Genomic DNA, 12,829 nt, shown 5'->3' on the forward strand with positions numbered 1-12,829 from the left:
CAAATTTGACAGGGAAAGACAATCCCCCCCCGCCCCCCCCCCAAAACACACGTGGGGCATCGCGCTCCCCTCCACAGCCTTTATTCACCCGTGGGTGTCGGGGGGCTGCTTGGGGCACCCTGAGAGCCCCCGATGCTGCTGCTCATCCCCGTCACCGTGTCACGTTCTGGTTGCCATCCCAGGTTGGCTCCAGCCTGTGGGGAGGAGAGAAGCATCTGTGGTGGGCGCAGTGTGGGTCCCCCCTCCCCAAATGCCAGCCCTGTGGGGGACACTCACTGCCGGATGGGCTCGGGGACGCGTCCTGGCTCCAGGGGGATGATCTGGGAGAGCTCCCTCAGGCTGGGCACAACCTGCACCTTGCTGCTCAGGGTGGGGCTGGGGAGAATCGGGGTGGGGGGGCCCGGCCCCTCCAGCTCCTTACCCCCTCGTACCACAAGGAGCAGGCAGGGGAGGGGGAGACATCCCGTCCCTGTGCGAGGCCTGGCACACGCGTGTGCAACGGCCCTACCTGAGGAAGGGCCGGGACAGCGTCACGAGCGCCCTGATGTACCAGGAGGGGTGGACGATGAGCAGGGCCTGGAGGCTCTTCCGGAGCCTGCGAAGGACCAGGATGCTCCAGGGCCCCCCTGCCAACCCCCAGAGCCCCCTGCCAGCCCCCTGCCAGCCCCTCCGGCACACTCACCACTGGTCCAGGGCCCGGTAGCACCGCTTCACCCAGCCCAAGGGTGGAATCTGCCCCCACGCTGCCGCCCCGCTCAGGCACACCAGGACGTAGCGGTCAGTCACCGTCCTCTCCAAGGTGCCCATGATGTACCTGGAGGGACGGTGTGCCCGTCAGCGTGGGGAAACTGAGGCACGGGGTGGGTGGGTGGGGATCCCACCCCCCAGGACCCCACCTGAGCAGGTTCTCCATCACGTAGCTGTACTGGGGGATGCTGCTGTGCTGGAGGTGGCAGGCGGCGAAGAGCAGGATGGCACCGAACCCCTCAGCGTGGTACCCTCACCAGAGCGGAGGGTGGCACAGCCAGCGCCTGGCATATCCCCCAGCCCCACGGGGTCCCACCCCACGCACCCCTCCCTGTGTTACCCCCATGGGAGAGGACCCGGCTGTAGGGCTCTACCGCGCTCAGATCCACGCTCTCCTCCGGACGATGCTGCTCCGTGCCCGGCCCCCACCAGCTGCCAGCGCCGCCGGCGAAGCCCCAGGCGTGGGGCGGCTCCTCTGCGGGCACCCGGTTAGCACAGCACCGGGAGGAACCCGGGGGGGGGGGGTCCCCAGTGCCCCCTGCCCCATCTCTCACCCTCCCACTCGAAGCCATCGCTGCCTGAGGGCGTCTCCAGTGTGTCCAGGTCGATGTCCAAGCTGGGATCCGGCGAGCACTCGGTGCTCTGGGTGTGCTCCAGCGCCGGCAGCCGCCTCCGCATGCGCCGTGGGGCTCCCCCAGCCCCCTGGCACCCCTCCGGCAGCGGCCTGGCAAGGATGGGGAGGGGGCTCAGCAGCACCCCGGGACATGGAGTGGGTTTGGGTTTGGGGGTGCTGCTCCCATCACCCTCTTACCCGGGGAAGTCGTCATCCTGCCACTCCTCGCTCAGGTCCAGGCCGTCGCTGGCGGCCGTCACCGCGGCCATCCCTGTGCCCTCACCTATGAGACGCCAGCCCCCACTCAGGGACAAGCCCCCCCCAACCTCAATGCTCTCACATCCCATTTCCCACCTTTCCCACCCCATTTCCAAACCGAAAGCGGATGCAACCGGCTGTGCCCAGCCACCCTCACCCCTCCATGGGACCTCAGAGGCTCCAGCACGGCACTGGGGCTGCTCACCTCGCCGGGGAGCCTCTCTCGCCCCGTGACTCCCCACCAGTGATGGTGACGGGCTCTGGTGGCTCATCCAAACTGGTCTGGCCACATTCGCAGCCGGCAGAGGCCACGGCTCAGCGCGGCACAACCGGTTTACTCCCAGCTGGGCCAGATTTGGGGGTTCAGCTGCAAAGTGTCCACCCCCCCCTCACACGCTACGGGCCCCCGAAACGCTCCTGTGAGTCAGGGAATTGGGGGCTGCAGGGGGGTCACACCCCAGGAGAAGGGGTTCACCCTCTGGGATGCCCATTGGGAGGGTGGGGGCAGCGCCGGACCCGTCGTGGAAGAAAAGCCCAGAGCCAGAAGTGGAAGAAAAGAGGGAAATTTAATCCTGGGAGCACGTGGGGGTGACACCCCCCCCCAAACACCTCCCCCTGGCAGCGCACCCGGACCCACCGCCCAGGTCCCTTGCAGCCCCCGAGGGAGGAAGAGAGGTAAGAACTCGTTAAACCCCCCCCAGTGCCTTCATTGAGGGGGTGTGAGTGCTGCCCCAGCCCCCTGGGTCCCTAAAAACCCACCCTGGACACCCAACCCCAGCAGGGCTGTCAGCCTGGGGGGGCCCGTTGGGGGGAACTGTCCTAAGGACCCATCTCTGCAGCAAGCTGAGCCCTAACAAAGGGGGCTGCAACTCCCACCACCGCCCCCCAGCCCTACCCAGGGACCCCACCTTCTCACACAGCCCCCCAGAGCCGCCGGGTGCCCGCTCTCATTTTGGGGAGCCGGGGGGCTGCCCGGCGGCGATGCGGCTGACCCTCTCCAGGACATCCTGGGGGCAGAGGGGGGGCACGGGCTGTGCCAGCGGACATTCCTCCACCAGGCTGTTCATGGGGGTGGGCGGCGGGACCACCTCCTCCTCCAGCCCCACGGCAGCGCCTGCTCCCCCCAGGGCTGCCCGCAGGATGGGCAGGACCTTCTTGCGCGATGCCACCGCGTTGCCCTGGGCGTAGGTGCTCAGGCTGGGCCAGGGGCTCAGGAGGGGCTGGAGGTGCAGGGACGGTGCTGTTGCCTCCTCCAGCGCCCGGCACACCTGCAAGGGGAGTGCAGCGGCTGGGACCCACCCCTGCACCCCCAAAACCCCAGGGTACCACAGCTGGGAACCACCCCAGCCCCTTGTGCCAAGGGCTCAGGGGTGCCCAGCCCCCCGTGCCAAGGGCTCAGGGGTGCCCAGCCCCCTGTGCTGAGGGCTCAGGGGTGCCCAGCCCCCCATGCCGAGGTCTCAGGGGTGCCCAGCCCCCCGTGCTGAGGGCTCAGGGGTGCCCGGCCCCCCGTGCCGAGGTCTCAGGGGTGCCCAGTCCCCTGTGCTGAGGGCTCAGGGGTGCCCATCCCCCTGTGCCGAGGTCTCAGGGGTGCCCAGCCCCCTGTGCTAAGGGCTCAGGGGTGCCCAGCCCCCCGTGCCGAGGTCTCAGGGGTGCCCAGCCCCGTCGCTCACCGCACTGCGGAGGGTCTCTCGCTGGCTGTAGACCGCCAGCTGCCGGGAAGGCTCGTTGTGCTCATTAAAAGAGATGGTCATGGCCACCAGCGCCGCGTAGCCCTGAGCTCTGCAGAAAGCATCCAGGTCCTGCAGCAAGCCGGGCCGGCGCAGGAAGGTCTGAAGCGGGAGAGACGCCGGCGTCACCCCACTGTCCCCATCCTGCCACCCCCTGCCTCAGTTTCCCCAGGCTGAGCGTCACCTCCAGGTCCACGTAGATGGCGCTGATGGCCAGGGCCAGCTCATCACTAGAGAGGACTTTGAGGTCCTTCCGCAGCATCTGCTCGGTCGTCAGCCCTGGGAGGCGAGAGGGGCTGAGCCTGAGCCGCTGCGACTCGTCCCTGGCCCCAAGGAGAGGGGTCTGTCCCAGGGCCTGCGAGCGGTGAGACCCCCAGACACCGGTGCCGCACCTGAGACGTCGAACTTGGCTGCTTGTAGGGCTTTGAAGACGGTGTCACGGGCTGGCAGGTCAGGGAACCTGTCCTCAAGAAGGGACACACAGGCCACGTCCCGCGGCGTCACCTTGCCGGCTGCGGGGCTCAGGTTGACACAGTCCAGGAGGATGGTGCCTGCCGGGGAGGGGGGGGTGCCAGGGGCATCAGTCACCATCATCCCCCTCAGGTGGGGCTTGGCAAAGGCTGCCCCTCCTCACCGTGCAGCAGCGCGGCCGTCAGTCTGTCCAGCACGCCCGGGGGACCTTGGGCGATGCGCTCCGTCACCAGCGTGGCGCAGGAACCCACCGGCTCCGCCGTCACCGGGCAGCCGGGCGCTCGGTCCCGCTCCAAGGGCCGGTGATCCAGGACCTCCACCACGGCCTCTTCCAGGGCTGCGTCAGCACTGGTGGGCAAGGGTGGGGACGGTGAGACCCCCACCCCCTCCCAGCACAAACCTGGGGTGCGGCTGCACCGCGGCACCCCCAGCAGAGCCCAGGGACCCCTCTATTCCTCTCCTCCTGGGGAGCTGGGTGGCCCCAGCGTGTCCCCAGGCGTCCCCCTGGCTCACCCAGGCAGGATGTGGTGATCGACCAGTGTCAGGGACAGCAGCCCCGCGCGGTGCAGCCCCCCCAGGTCGATCTCATCGCGGAAGATGAGGGAGGCGGCAGCGAGGCCCTGCTCCCCCAGCAGGAACCTGGTCTCTGTCCGGAGGGCGAACTCGGCACGGGGGATGTTCAGCACCGGGATGAAGGCGGCTTGGGGAGCTGGGGTGGTCTGTGGCAGGGGGATGGAGCTGGTGAGGCCTGTCTGTGTCCCCCCCCCCAAACCCTAACTTGTCCCCACGGCAGCGGGCAGCTCTCACCTGCGCCAGGAAATACGCCAGGGCCAGGGCTGAGACGGTGGAGTCCAGGTCACAGGCCTCGTTGCCCATCACCACGTGGATCTCCTGGTGACGCTGGATGTGGTCCTGCCAGGCAGGAGGCATCAGGCACCGACACATCCCCATCCCCCAGAGCCCCTGGGCAGTCCCGTCCCATCCCATCCCATCCCATCCCATCCCATCCCATCCCATCCCATCCCATCCCATCCCATCCCATCCCATTCCTTTCCCCCCGCCCCGCTGCACTCAAGGGGACAGCCCAGCGTCCTCGGAGCCGCTCGCCACGGGTGTCACCCAGGGATGCCACCCCTCTCCCAGGTGTCACCCAGTGATGCTGGCACCCCCAGGACACCCACCCGCCCGGCACCCTTGGGCAAGACCCAGCTGCCTCGTGGTTTTGGGACACATGTGCTGAACTGGCCCATGTGGGGATGGGACCTGGGTGCCACCTGCCCCGCGTGCCACCTGCCCCGGGTGCCACCTGCCCCGGGTGCCACCGCCGCAGCCCCAGGAGCCTGTTTAACCCCCGATCAAAGCGGTTTTCCAAGTGGATGCAAGAGGCAGCAAGGCTGCAGGGGCAGGTCAGGGCTGGGTGACCCCCAAACACATCTCACCCCCCCTCTTTTCCTTTCCCTTGCCAGCAGCAGCAAGGCAGAAACCCATCACAGCCACTGTCACCCACTGGCTGCCGGCACCCATCCTGCCCCCCCACCCCCCCCCCGCCAGCCCCTTCTCGGTGACAGTTTCGGGCCGTAACCCAGATTCGCCCCTTTATTCTCTACACCCCGAGGGAGGAAACAGCCAAGAGCTGCTGCAGCCTTCACCCCACAGCGGGTTGGGGGACCTGCACCCAGGGATGAGGCTGCAGAGAGCGGGGGGAGCTGGTTTGGGGTGCCCCCGGTACCACCTTGGTCCCCTCTGTGGGGCAGATGGGTTGAACCCCACTCAGGGACCTCGATCGCCTGTGCACCCCACTGCCCCTGCACCCAGTCCTGCTGCACCCTGCTCTCCCTCCACCCCAAGCCCCTGTGCACCCCCAGGTCCCTGAGCACCCCCAGGTCCCCCTGCACCCAGTCCCGCTGCACCCTGCTCTCCCTTCACCCCAAATCCCCCTGCACCCCCAGGTCCCTGAGCACCCCACTCCCCTCGCACCCCAGGTCCCTGAGCACCCTGCTCTCCCTCCACCCCAAATCCCCCTGCACCCCCAGGTCCCTGAGCACCCCAGGTCCCCTCACACCCCAGGTCCCTGAGCACCCCACTCCCCCTGCACCCCCAGGTCCCTGAGCACCCCACTCCCCCCGCACCCCAGGTCCCTGAGCACCCCACTCCCCCCGCACCCAGTCCCGCTGCACCCTGCTCTCCCTCCACCCCAAGCCCCCCTGAACCCCCAGGTCCCTGAGCACCCCCAGGTCCCCCCACACCCAGTCCTGCTGCACCCTGCTCTCCCTCCACCCCAAGCCCCCCTGCACCCCCAGGTCCCTGAGCACCCCCAGGTCCCCCCGCACCCAGTCCCGCTGCACCCTGCTCTCCCTCCACCCCAAGCCCCCCTGCACCCCCAGGTCCCTGAGCACCCCCAGGTCCCCCCGCACCCAGTCCCGCTGCACCCTGCTCTCCCTCCACCCCAAGCCCCCCTGCACCCCCAGGTCCCTGAGCACCCCACTCCCCATGCACCCCAGGTCCCTGAGCACCCCACTCCCCCCGCACCCAGTCCCGCTGCACCCTGCTCTCCCTCCACCCCAAGCCCCTGTGCACCCCCAGGTCCCTGAGCACCCCACTCCCCACCCACCCCAGGTCCCCGAGCCCCCCGCACCCCGGGTCTCCCCACCCCCCCCCAGCACCCCGGTACCTGCAGAGCCGCCCGGTTCCCCTGCACGAACCGTTCCATAGCGGCGCCGACCCGCGCCCCGACCCCGCCCAGCCCCGCACGCCCCAGTAGGGCACAGTACAGCCCAGTACAGCCCAGTACAACCCAGTACGACCCCCCAGTTCCCCACCCGCTCCCGTCCCGCCCCTTGTCAGGTCTCCGGGGGCGTGGCCGAGCGCGCGCGCGCTGTCGGGAAGGGGCGGGGCCGGGGGCACTGACCACGCCCCCAACGCTCTGACCACGCCCCCCTCCAGGCGCTGGCCACGCCCCCTGCCCCCCCAGCTCGGTGTCCCCAGCCCGGCCCATAACCGGCGCCAAGCGGGTGGGATCGGGACGCCGAGGCCGCGGGTTCGAGGCCGGGGGCAGCCAGATGGCAGCTGCTGCCCCCCCCCACCCCCCCCACCCCGCCCCGCCGCTGCCTTCCCGCCCCTTCCTCCTCCCCCAAACCCGCCTTCTCCGGGGCGGCCACCCGGAGCTTGGGGCTGGGCGGGGGGGGGGGAGCGGCAGAGCCGGGGAAGGGCGAGGAGGAGGAGGCGGGGAGGTGGGCGGAGGGGAAGGGGAAGGGGAAGGGGAGAGGAGGAGCGGAAAAGCCCAGAAGGGAAGAGGAGGGAGAAGGAGAAGAGAGGAGCGAAGGGAAAAGGAGGGAAAAGAGGGGGGGAAAGGAGGGAAAGAGAAGGAAAAAAGGAGGAAAAAGGAAATAAACAGAATAAGAAAGGGAAAAAAGTATCAGCCTGAAGGAGGAAAAGAGGGAAAAAGGAGAAAAAGAGGGAAAAAAGAAGGAAAAAGAAGGAAAAGGAGGAGCGGGAGCAGCGGCACGAACAGGCTGCGAGGTAGGAGCGCGGCTGGGAGCACCGGGGGGTCGGGGGGGGGGTTGACCCCCTGCCCTGGCAGAGCCCCGGGGACACACGGGGGTTGTGGGAGCGACGGCGGCGGCGTTTTGGGGGTGATGGAGAGAGGTGGGTCAGAGCTGGGGGTCGGTCCTGGCAGGACCCCCAACCCCTCTATGGGCCCGGCTGGGGAAACTGAGGCAGGGCGGCACCCAGAGCCCTCAGCAGCCCCGTCCCACCCCAGCACCCTCCGGCAGGAGCTGCACCAGTCAGCCATCCCCAGCCGGTTTTTCCCGCTCCCGGCGCCTCGACAGACGCTGACCCGGTTTCGGCAGCGGGACGGGGTGGCTGTGGGGTTGGGGTGGCTGTGGGGCTGGGGTGGCAGTGGGGCTGGGGTGGCAGTGGGGCTGGGGTGGCCGTGGGGTTGGGGTGGCCGTGGGGTTGGGTGGCTGTGGGGTTGGGGTGGCTGTGGGGCTGGGGTGGCTGTGGGGTTGGGGTGGCCGTGGGGTTGGGGTGGCCGTGGGGTTGGGGTGGCTGTCGGGTTGGGGTGGCTGTGGGGTTGGGGTGGCTGGGGGTTGGGGTGGCCGTGGGGCTGGGGTGGCCGTGGGGCTGGGGTGGCCGTGGGGTTGGGGTGGCCGTCGGGTTGGGGTGGCCGTGGGGTTGGGGTGGCCGTGGGGCTGGGGTGGCTGGGGGTTGGGGTGGCCGTGGGGCTGGGGTGGCCGTGGGGCTGGGGTGGCCGTGGGGTTGGGGTGGCAGTGGGGTTGGGTGGCCGTGGGGCTGGGGTGGCAGTGGGTTGGGGTGGCAGTGGGCTTGTGGTGGCCGTGGGGCTGGGGTGGCCGTGGGGCTGGGGTGGCCGTGGGGCTGGGGTGGCTGTGGGTTGGGGTGGCTGTGGGTTGGGGTGGCAGCACCCGCTCCTCGGCCACAGCTCCAGCCTCCCAGGCTCCTTTCCTTAAAAAGAAAGGCTCATCTCTGGCTTATCCTCCTCTGCCTCATCTTTATTCCATGGGGTTCTCTGAGGAGCAGCCCGTGTGTGTCCCCCTTAGCTGCAGGCTGTTTGCTTACCCCTCCACTCCTCTGTCACTCCCACTTGTTGACTGTTCAGCTACAGAGGGGACGTGTTGATTCCCTTTATTGGATCCCTGTGTTTCCCTGCCCAGGATACCTCCCTGCCCGGGATCCCCTCCCTGCCCAGGATCCCCTCCCTGCCCAGGATCCCCTCCCTGCCCAGGATTCCTCCCTGCCCGGGATCCCCTCCCTGCCCGGGATCCCCTCCCTGCCCGGGATCCCCTCCCTGCCCGGGATCCCTCCCTGCCCGGGATCCCTCCCTGCCCGGGATACCCTCCCTGCCCGGGATACCCTCCCTGCCCGGGATACCCTCCCTGCCCGGGATCCCTCCCTGCCCGGGATCCCTCCCTGCCCGGGATACCCTCCCTGCCCGGGATACCCTCCCTGCCCGGGATACCCTCCCTGCCCGGGATCCCTCCCTGCCCGGGATACCCTCCCTGCCAGGGATACCCTCCCTGCCCGGGCTACCTCCCTGCCCCGGATCCCCTCCCTGCCCAGGATCCCCTCCCTGGCCGGGATCCCCTCCCTGGCCGGGATCCCCTCCCTGCCCGGGATCCCCTCCCTGCCCAGGATACTTCCCTGCTCTGCCCTTGCTAGAGACTGTGGTTTATTAAGAGCATCGATTCATCCATCCTCTCCCTACCAAGGGTACTTGTGTAGTTATTTACTAACACTCTGTTTCTCTATACAGCTATTTATTTGTCGAGATTATTTAGTTAATTACATTAATTACCTCCCCTCTGACAAAAAACCCCCATTTTTCCCCCCAATTTCCACCCTCCCTGGCTGTTTCCATGGCTGTTGTCACCTGCATCCCTCTCCAAGCATCCCTTGGGAGCACGGGGGGCTTCCTGAGGGTCCCTGATGATGGCTGAGGACACAGTCTGTGCTGGGTGGGATCTGGGGAAAGGGGGATCTCCTGGGGAAAGGGGGATCTCCTGGGGAAGGGGCATCTCCTGGGGAAAGGGGAATCTCCTGGGGAGCCGGCACAGGTGGCCGTGCTGCTGCGGGGTCCAAGGAGGGTCAGGGCTGCCTTTAAAAGCTGAATTTCCCAAACCTCCTGAATATTCCCAAGCCAAATGTCCAGTTCCCTTGACTGAAACCCAGATCTCTGCCTACAGGAGCAGCGTGGCTGGGCTGTGTTCTCAGGGAGCCCCAGTGGAACCGCAGGACTCCCACCTCTCCTCCCAGCCCCTTCGGCTCCATCCAACCCCCCTGTTCCTCCCAGGTTGGTTTGGGTTGGGGTATTTTTTTTCCCTCCTCTTTCCATGCAAACAGGAGGTGGATAAAATCCCCCCTTTGTCCATGGAATTGATTATTTTAATGAGGATTTAGAGGCCTGAGCAGCCAACGTTTAACTTCTCGTTATTTAAGTGACTGGAAAGGGATCAGGAGGGGGAAAGAAAATCTGAGCTGAACGAGCTGCAAACGAATCAGACTGATGTATGTGTGGGGTTTTTTTTTTCCTTGAAATACCCAAGTTTTACCTTCCCAGGGAGAGGTTTGGGATGTGGCTGTTCCTGGACAGATCTGGAGTGTTCCCAGGGGCCTGATCCGCACCCGCTCGAGGCAGGACGCCACGGTGAGGGGTCCCGCTTCTGCCAGCTCCCATGGAGCAGCTGCCTGAGCGTGAAGGGATGATCCCAGCCCCTTCCAACACCAAAGAGACCCAGCAGCTCCCAGAGGAGGCTGTTGGTGGGGAAGAAACACCGGCTGGGGGCCGGGAGAGCCCGGTGCCGGATGGGCAAGGCACCGCGCCGCACGGCGAGGAGGAGGAGGAGGAGGACGTGACGTCCAGCCCTGGCTGCACCCCACATCCCCCCTCTGATGAGCATCCAAGGGAAGATGCTCCGGACAAGCATCTTGTGGAGGGTGGGGGGTCCCTGCCAGGTGCCCCTATGCCCAGCCCAGGTGCTGGGGCGGTGGGGTTACCGGCTGAGCCCCCCCAAGCCCGGACCCCCAGTCGGGAAGCGGAGGCGGATTTTTACTGCGTGAAGTGGATCAGCTGGAAAGGGGAGCGGACACCAGTCATCACCCAGAGTGAGAACGGGCCCTGCCCGCTCCTGGCCATCATGAACATCCTCCTCTTGCAGTGGAAGGCAAGTGGGGTGCAGGGAGAGGGCTCTGGGGGGCTGGCAGTGAGGTATCGGGCTCAGCTCCCCCCAAATCACAAGGGGAAGGGGCTGTGGGACGGTCCCCAGCCTCTCGATGCTTCCAGGTGAAGCTGCCCCCGCAGAAGGAGGTGATCACAGCCGAGGAGCTGATGGCTCATTTGGGTGAGCCCCCATCCTCCCCAGGCACCGCGTGCCCCCTGCCCCGCTGCCGGGCCGGCGGCGTGCCGCGGGTAAGCGGCTCACCGGGCGCTGCCTTGCAGGGGACTGCATCCTGTCCACCCAGCCCCGGGAGCCGTCTGAGGGGCTGCAGCTCAACTTCCAGCAGGTGAGGAGCGAGCCCACGCCTCACCCAGCCCAAAAAAAAGCCGTCTGCCCCATCCCAGGGAGCACCGGTGGGGTCCCCCAAGACGTGGGGTGCCCATCCCGCTTCCTGAGCTTCTTCCCCACCCCCAGAACATCAGCGACACCATGACGGTGCTCCCCAAGCTCGCCACGGGGCTGGATGTCAACGTGCGCTTCACGGGCGTCTCGGACTTCGAGTACACGCCCGAGTGCATCGTGTTCGACCTGCTCAACGTCCCGCTCTACCACGGCTGGCTGGTGGACCCCCAGGTGAGCCGAGCCCCCCGGTGAGCTGACCCCACAGCCAGTGGCTTGTGAGGGTCTGGGGATGTGAGGCAGCGATCTGGGGGCTGCACAGAGGAGTTGGTGGGTGCTGCACGTGCCCAAGGCCGGGTTGGATGCGACTTTGAACTCGACCTGCCCATGGCAGGAGGTCAGAAAGGGTGGCCCAAGGTCCCTTCCGCCCCAAACCCCTCCATGGTGGGTACTTCCCTGTGGTGGAAGCCACCAGCTCAGCTCCTCGGGGGTGCTGGTGTGGGGGGTGTTAGGAGGGTAGGTCCTGTGGAGCTGGTGCTCCCCACCCATCCCTTCCCATCCCCGCAGAGCCCGGAGGTGGTACACGCCGTGGGCCGGCTGAGCTACAACCAGCTGGTGGAGAAGATCATCACCTGCAAACAGGCCAGCGACTCCGGGCTGGTGAGCGAAGGTACCGGCCCCCCTGCCACCCCATCACCCGCACCCCAGGGTCCTGGTGTGTGTGTGGGGGGGTGGGTCTTGACATCCTGGCCCCCCCTCCCACCCCGCTGTCCCTCCCCAGGGCTGGTGGCTGAGCAGTTCCTGGAGTCCACAGCCTCACAGCTGACCTACCACGGGCTGTGCGAGCTCACGGCCGCCGTCAGGGAGGGCGAGCTCAGCGTCTTCTTCCGCAACAACCACTTCAGCACCATGATAAAGCACGAGGTACGGCCCCTGTCCCGGCTTCCTGCAGGCCGGCGGGACCCCCGCAGACACTGTCCCCTCTCCCCCCTGCCCAGGGCCACCTCTACCTGCTGGTGACAGACCAGGGCTTCCTGCGGGAGGAGGGGGTGGTCTGGGAGAGTCTCCACAACGTGGACGGTGACAGCTGCTTCTGCGACACCGATTTTCATCTCAGCCACGCTCCGGGCAAGGAGGGGGCCACCGCCACCCCCCCGGACCCCCGGCTGCAGCAGAGACAAGTGGACCAGGTAGGGGACACCCCAAGTCCCAGTCTGCGGCGCTGGGGATGCTGCGGAGTTTGGGATCGCTGTGCTGACCACCACCCCCTTCCCCTGTTTTTGCCCCCCTCCCCAGGATTACATGATCGCCCTGTCGCTGCAGCAGCAGCAGGGACAGGGCCCCTCAGCCCTCAGCGACCTGGAGCTCGCCCGCCAGCTGCAGCAGGAGGAGTACCAGCACCAGCACCAGCACCAGCACCAGCACCAGCACCAGCACCAGCGGCAGCAGCCCCCAGCGCAGGTAACGGGGAGGGGGGGGGTACCCTGCTCCCTTTGCCCCTCGCCCACCCCCACCCAGCTCTACCCCCCCCAACCAGTCCCAGGGGGGATGCTGGTGCTGTCCCTGTGGGATGGCGGGGGGGGGGTCCCCTGTGTGCCACCCACCCCCCAGCTCCCATCTTGCGCCCACAGGGCCGCACCGCGGAGCGGAGGCAGCGGCAGAAGCCGGACTTGGACTGCACCCTCCTGTAGCACCCAGGGGCTGGGGGGGCACCTGGGGGGGCCCTGCCCTATTCCTGGTGTGTCCCCCGCCCCCCAGCTCCGGGCAGCAGCCCCCCAGCTCCCCACTCAGGGTGCACACGAGGGGGGTCCCTTGGCATCCACGGCTGGGACCTCCCCCATCTTTCCAGTGGCCTTAACGCGGGGGGTCCCGGGGGGGGTGTCTCGGGGAGGGGGGGTTCCCTGCACCGAGACACGGGGTATCGTGTGTGTGTGTGGGGG

The 12,829-nt window shown here is 67.6% G+C and overlaps 3 protein-coding genes across 5 annotated transcripts; 1 reads left to right on the plus strand and 2 right to left on the minus strand.

Moving 5' to 3' along the window:
• Nucleotides 1-137: 137 nt before the first annotated feature.
• BNIPL (BCL2 interacting protein like) lies at nt 138-2,328 on the minus strand (the record flags this gene model as incomplete). The annotated part of the gene is given in 13 exon segments (XM_084276682.1): nt 138-375; nt 509-595; nt 683-814; nt 897-999; nt 1,088-1,222; nt 1,302-1,471; nt 1,559-1,631; nt 1,811-1,886; nt 1,890-1,952; nt 1,956-2,043; nt 2,045-2,175; nt 2,177-2,233; nt 2,323-2,328. Coding segments are annotated over 13 exon segments (1,224 nt in total). The 3' UTR covers nt 138-272.
• PRUNE1 (prune exopolyphosphatase 1) lies at nt 1,584-6,594 on the minus strand. Of its 2 annotated transcripts, XM_084276579.1 has the most exons (9): nt 6,488-6,594; nt 4,624-4,728; nt 4,330-4,535; nt 3,980-4,164; nt 3,738-3,896; nt 3,530-3,624; nt 3,289-3,447; nt 2,527-2,886; nt 1,584-1,643 (listed from the first exon to the last, which is right to left on the minus strand). In XM_084276579.1, the coding sequence occupies exons 1-8, from the start codon at nt 6,524-6,526 to the stop codon at nt 2,566-2,568; spliced, it is 1,269 nt and encodes a 422-aa protein (XP_084132705.1). In that variant the 5' UTR covers nt 6,527-6,594; the 3' UTR covers nt 1,584-1,643; nt 2,527-2,565. The 2 variants fall into 2 exon arrangements, with proteins under 2 accessions (XP_084132705.1, XP_084132704.1); XM_084276578.1 differs by lacking the exon at nt 1,584-1,643 and having other exon boundaries at nt 2,340-2,886.
• Nucleotides 6,595-7,115: 521 nt separating this feature from the next.
• On the plus strand, nt 7,116-12,822 carry MINDY1 (MINDY lysine 48 deubiquitinase 1). 2 transcript variants are annotated; one of them, XM_084276573.1, is made up of 11 exons: nt 7,116-7,335; nt 9,519-9,625; nt 9,879-10,496; nt 10,616-10,673; nt 10,772-10,836; nt 10,965-11,123; nt 11,457-11,559; nt 11,671-11,813; nt 11,888-12,079; nt 12,186-12,350; nt 12,521-12,822. In XM_084276573.1, exons 3-11 carry the CDS (start codon nt 10,008-10,010, stop codon nt 12,578-12,580), a joined length of 1,434 nt encoding a protein of 477 aa, XP_084132699.1. In that variant the 5' UTR covers nt 7,116-7,335; nt 9,519-9,625; nt 9,879-10,007; the 3' UTR covers nt 12,581-12,822. The 2 variants fall into 2 exon arrangements, with proteins under 2 accessions (XP_084132699.1, XP_084132698.1); XM_084276572.1 differs by having other exon boundaries at nt 9,893-10,496.
• The last annotated feature ends 7 nt before the right edge of the window (nt 12,823-12,829 follow it).

This window comes from Gallinula chloropus, assembly GCF_964237585.1.
Source record: "Gallinula chloropus genome assembly, chromosome: 29".
Classification (NCBI taxonomy): domain Eukaryota; kingdom Metazoa; phylum Chordata; class Aves; order Gruiformes; family Rallidae; genus Gallinula; species Gallinula chloropus.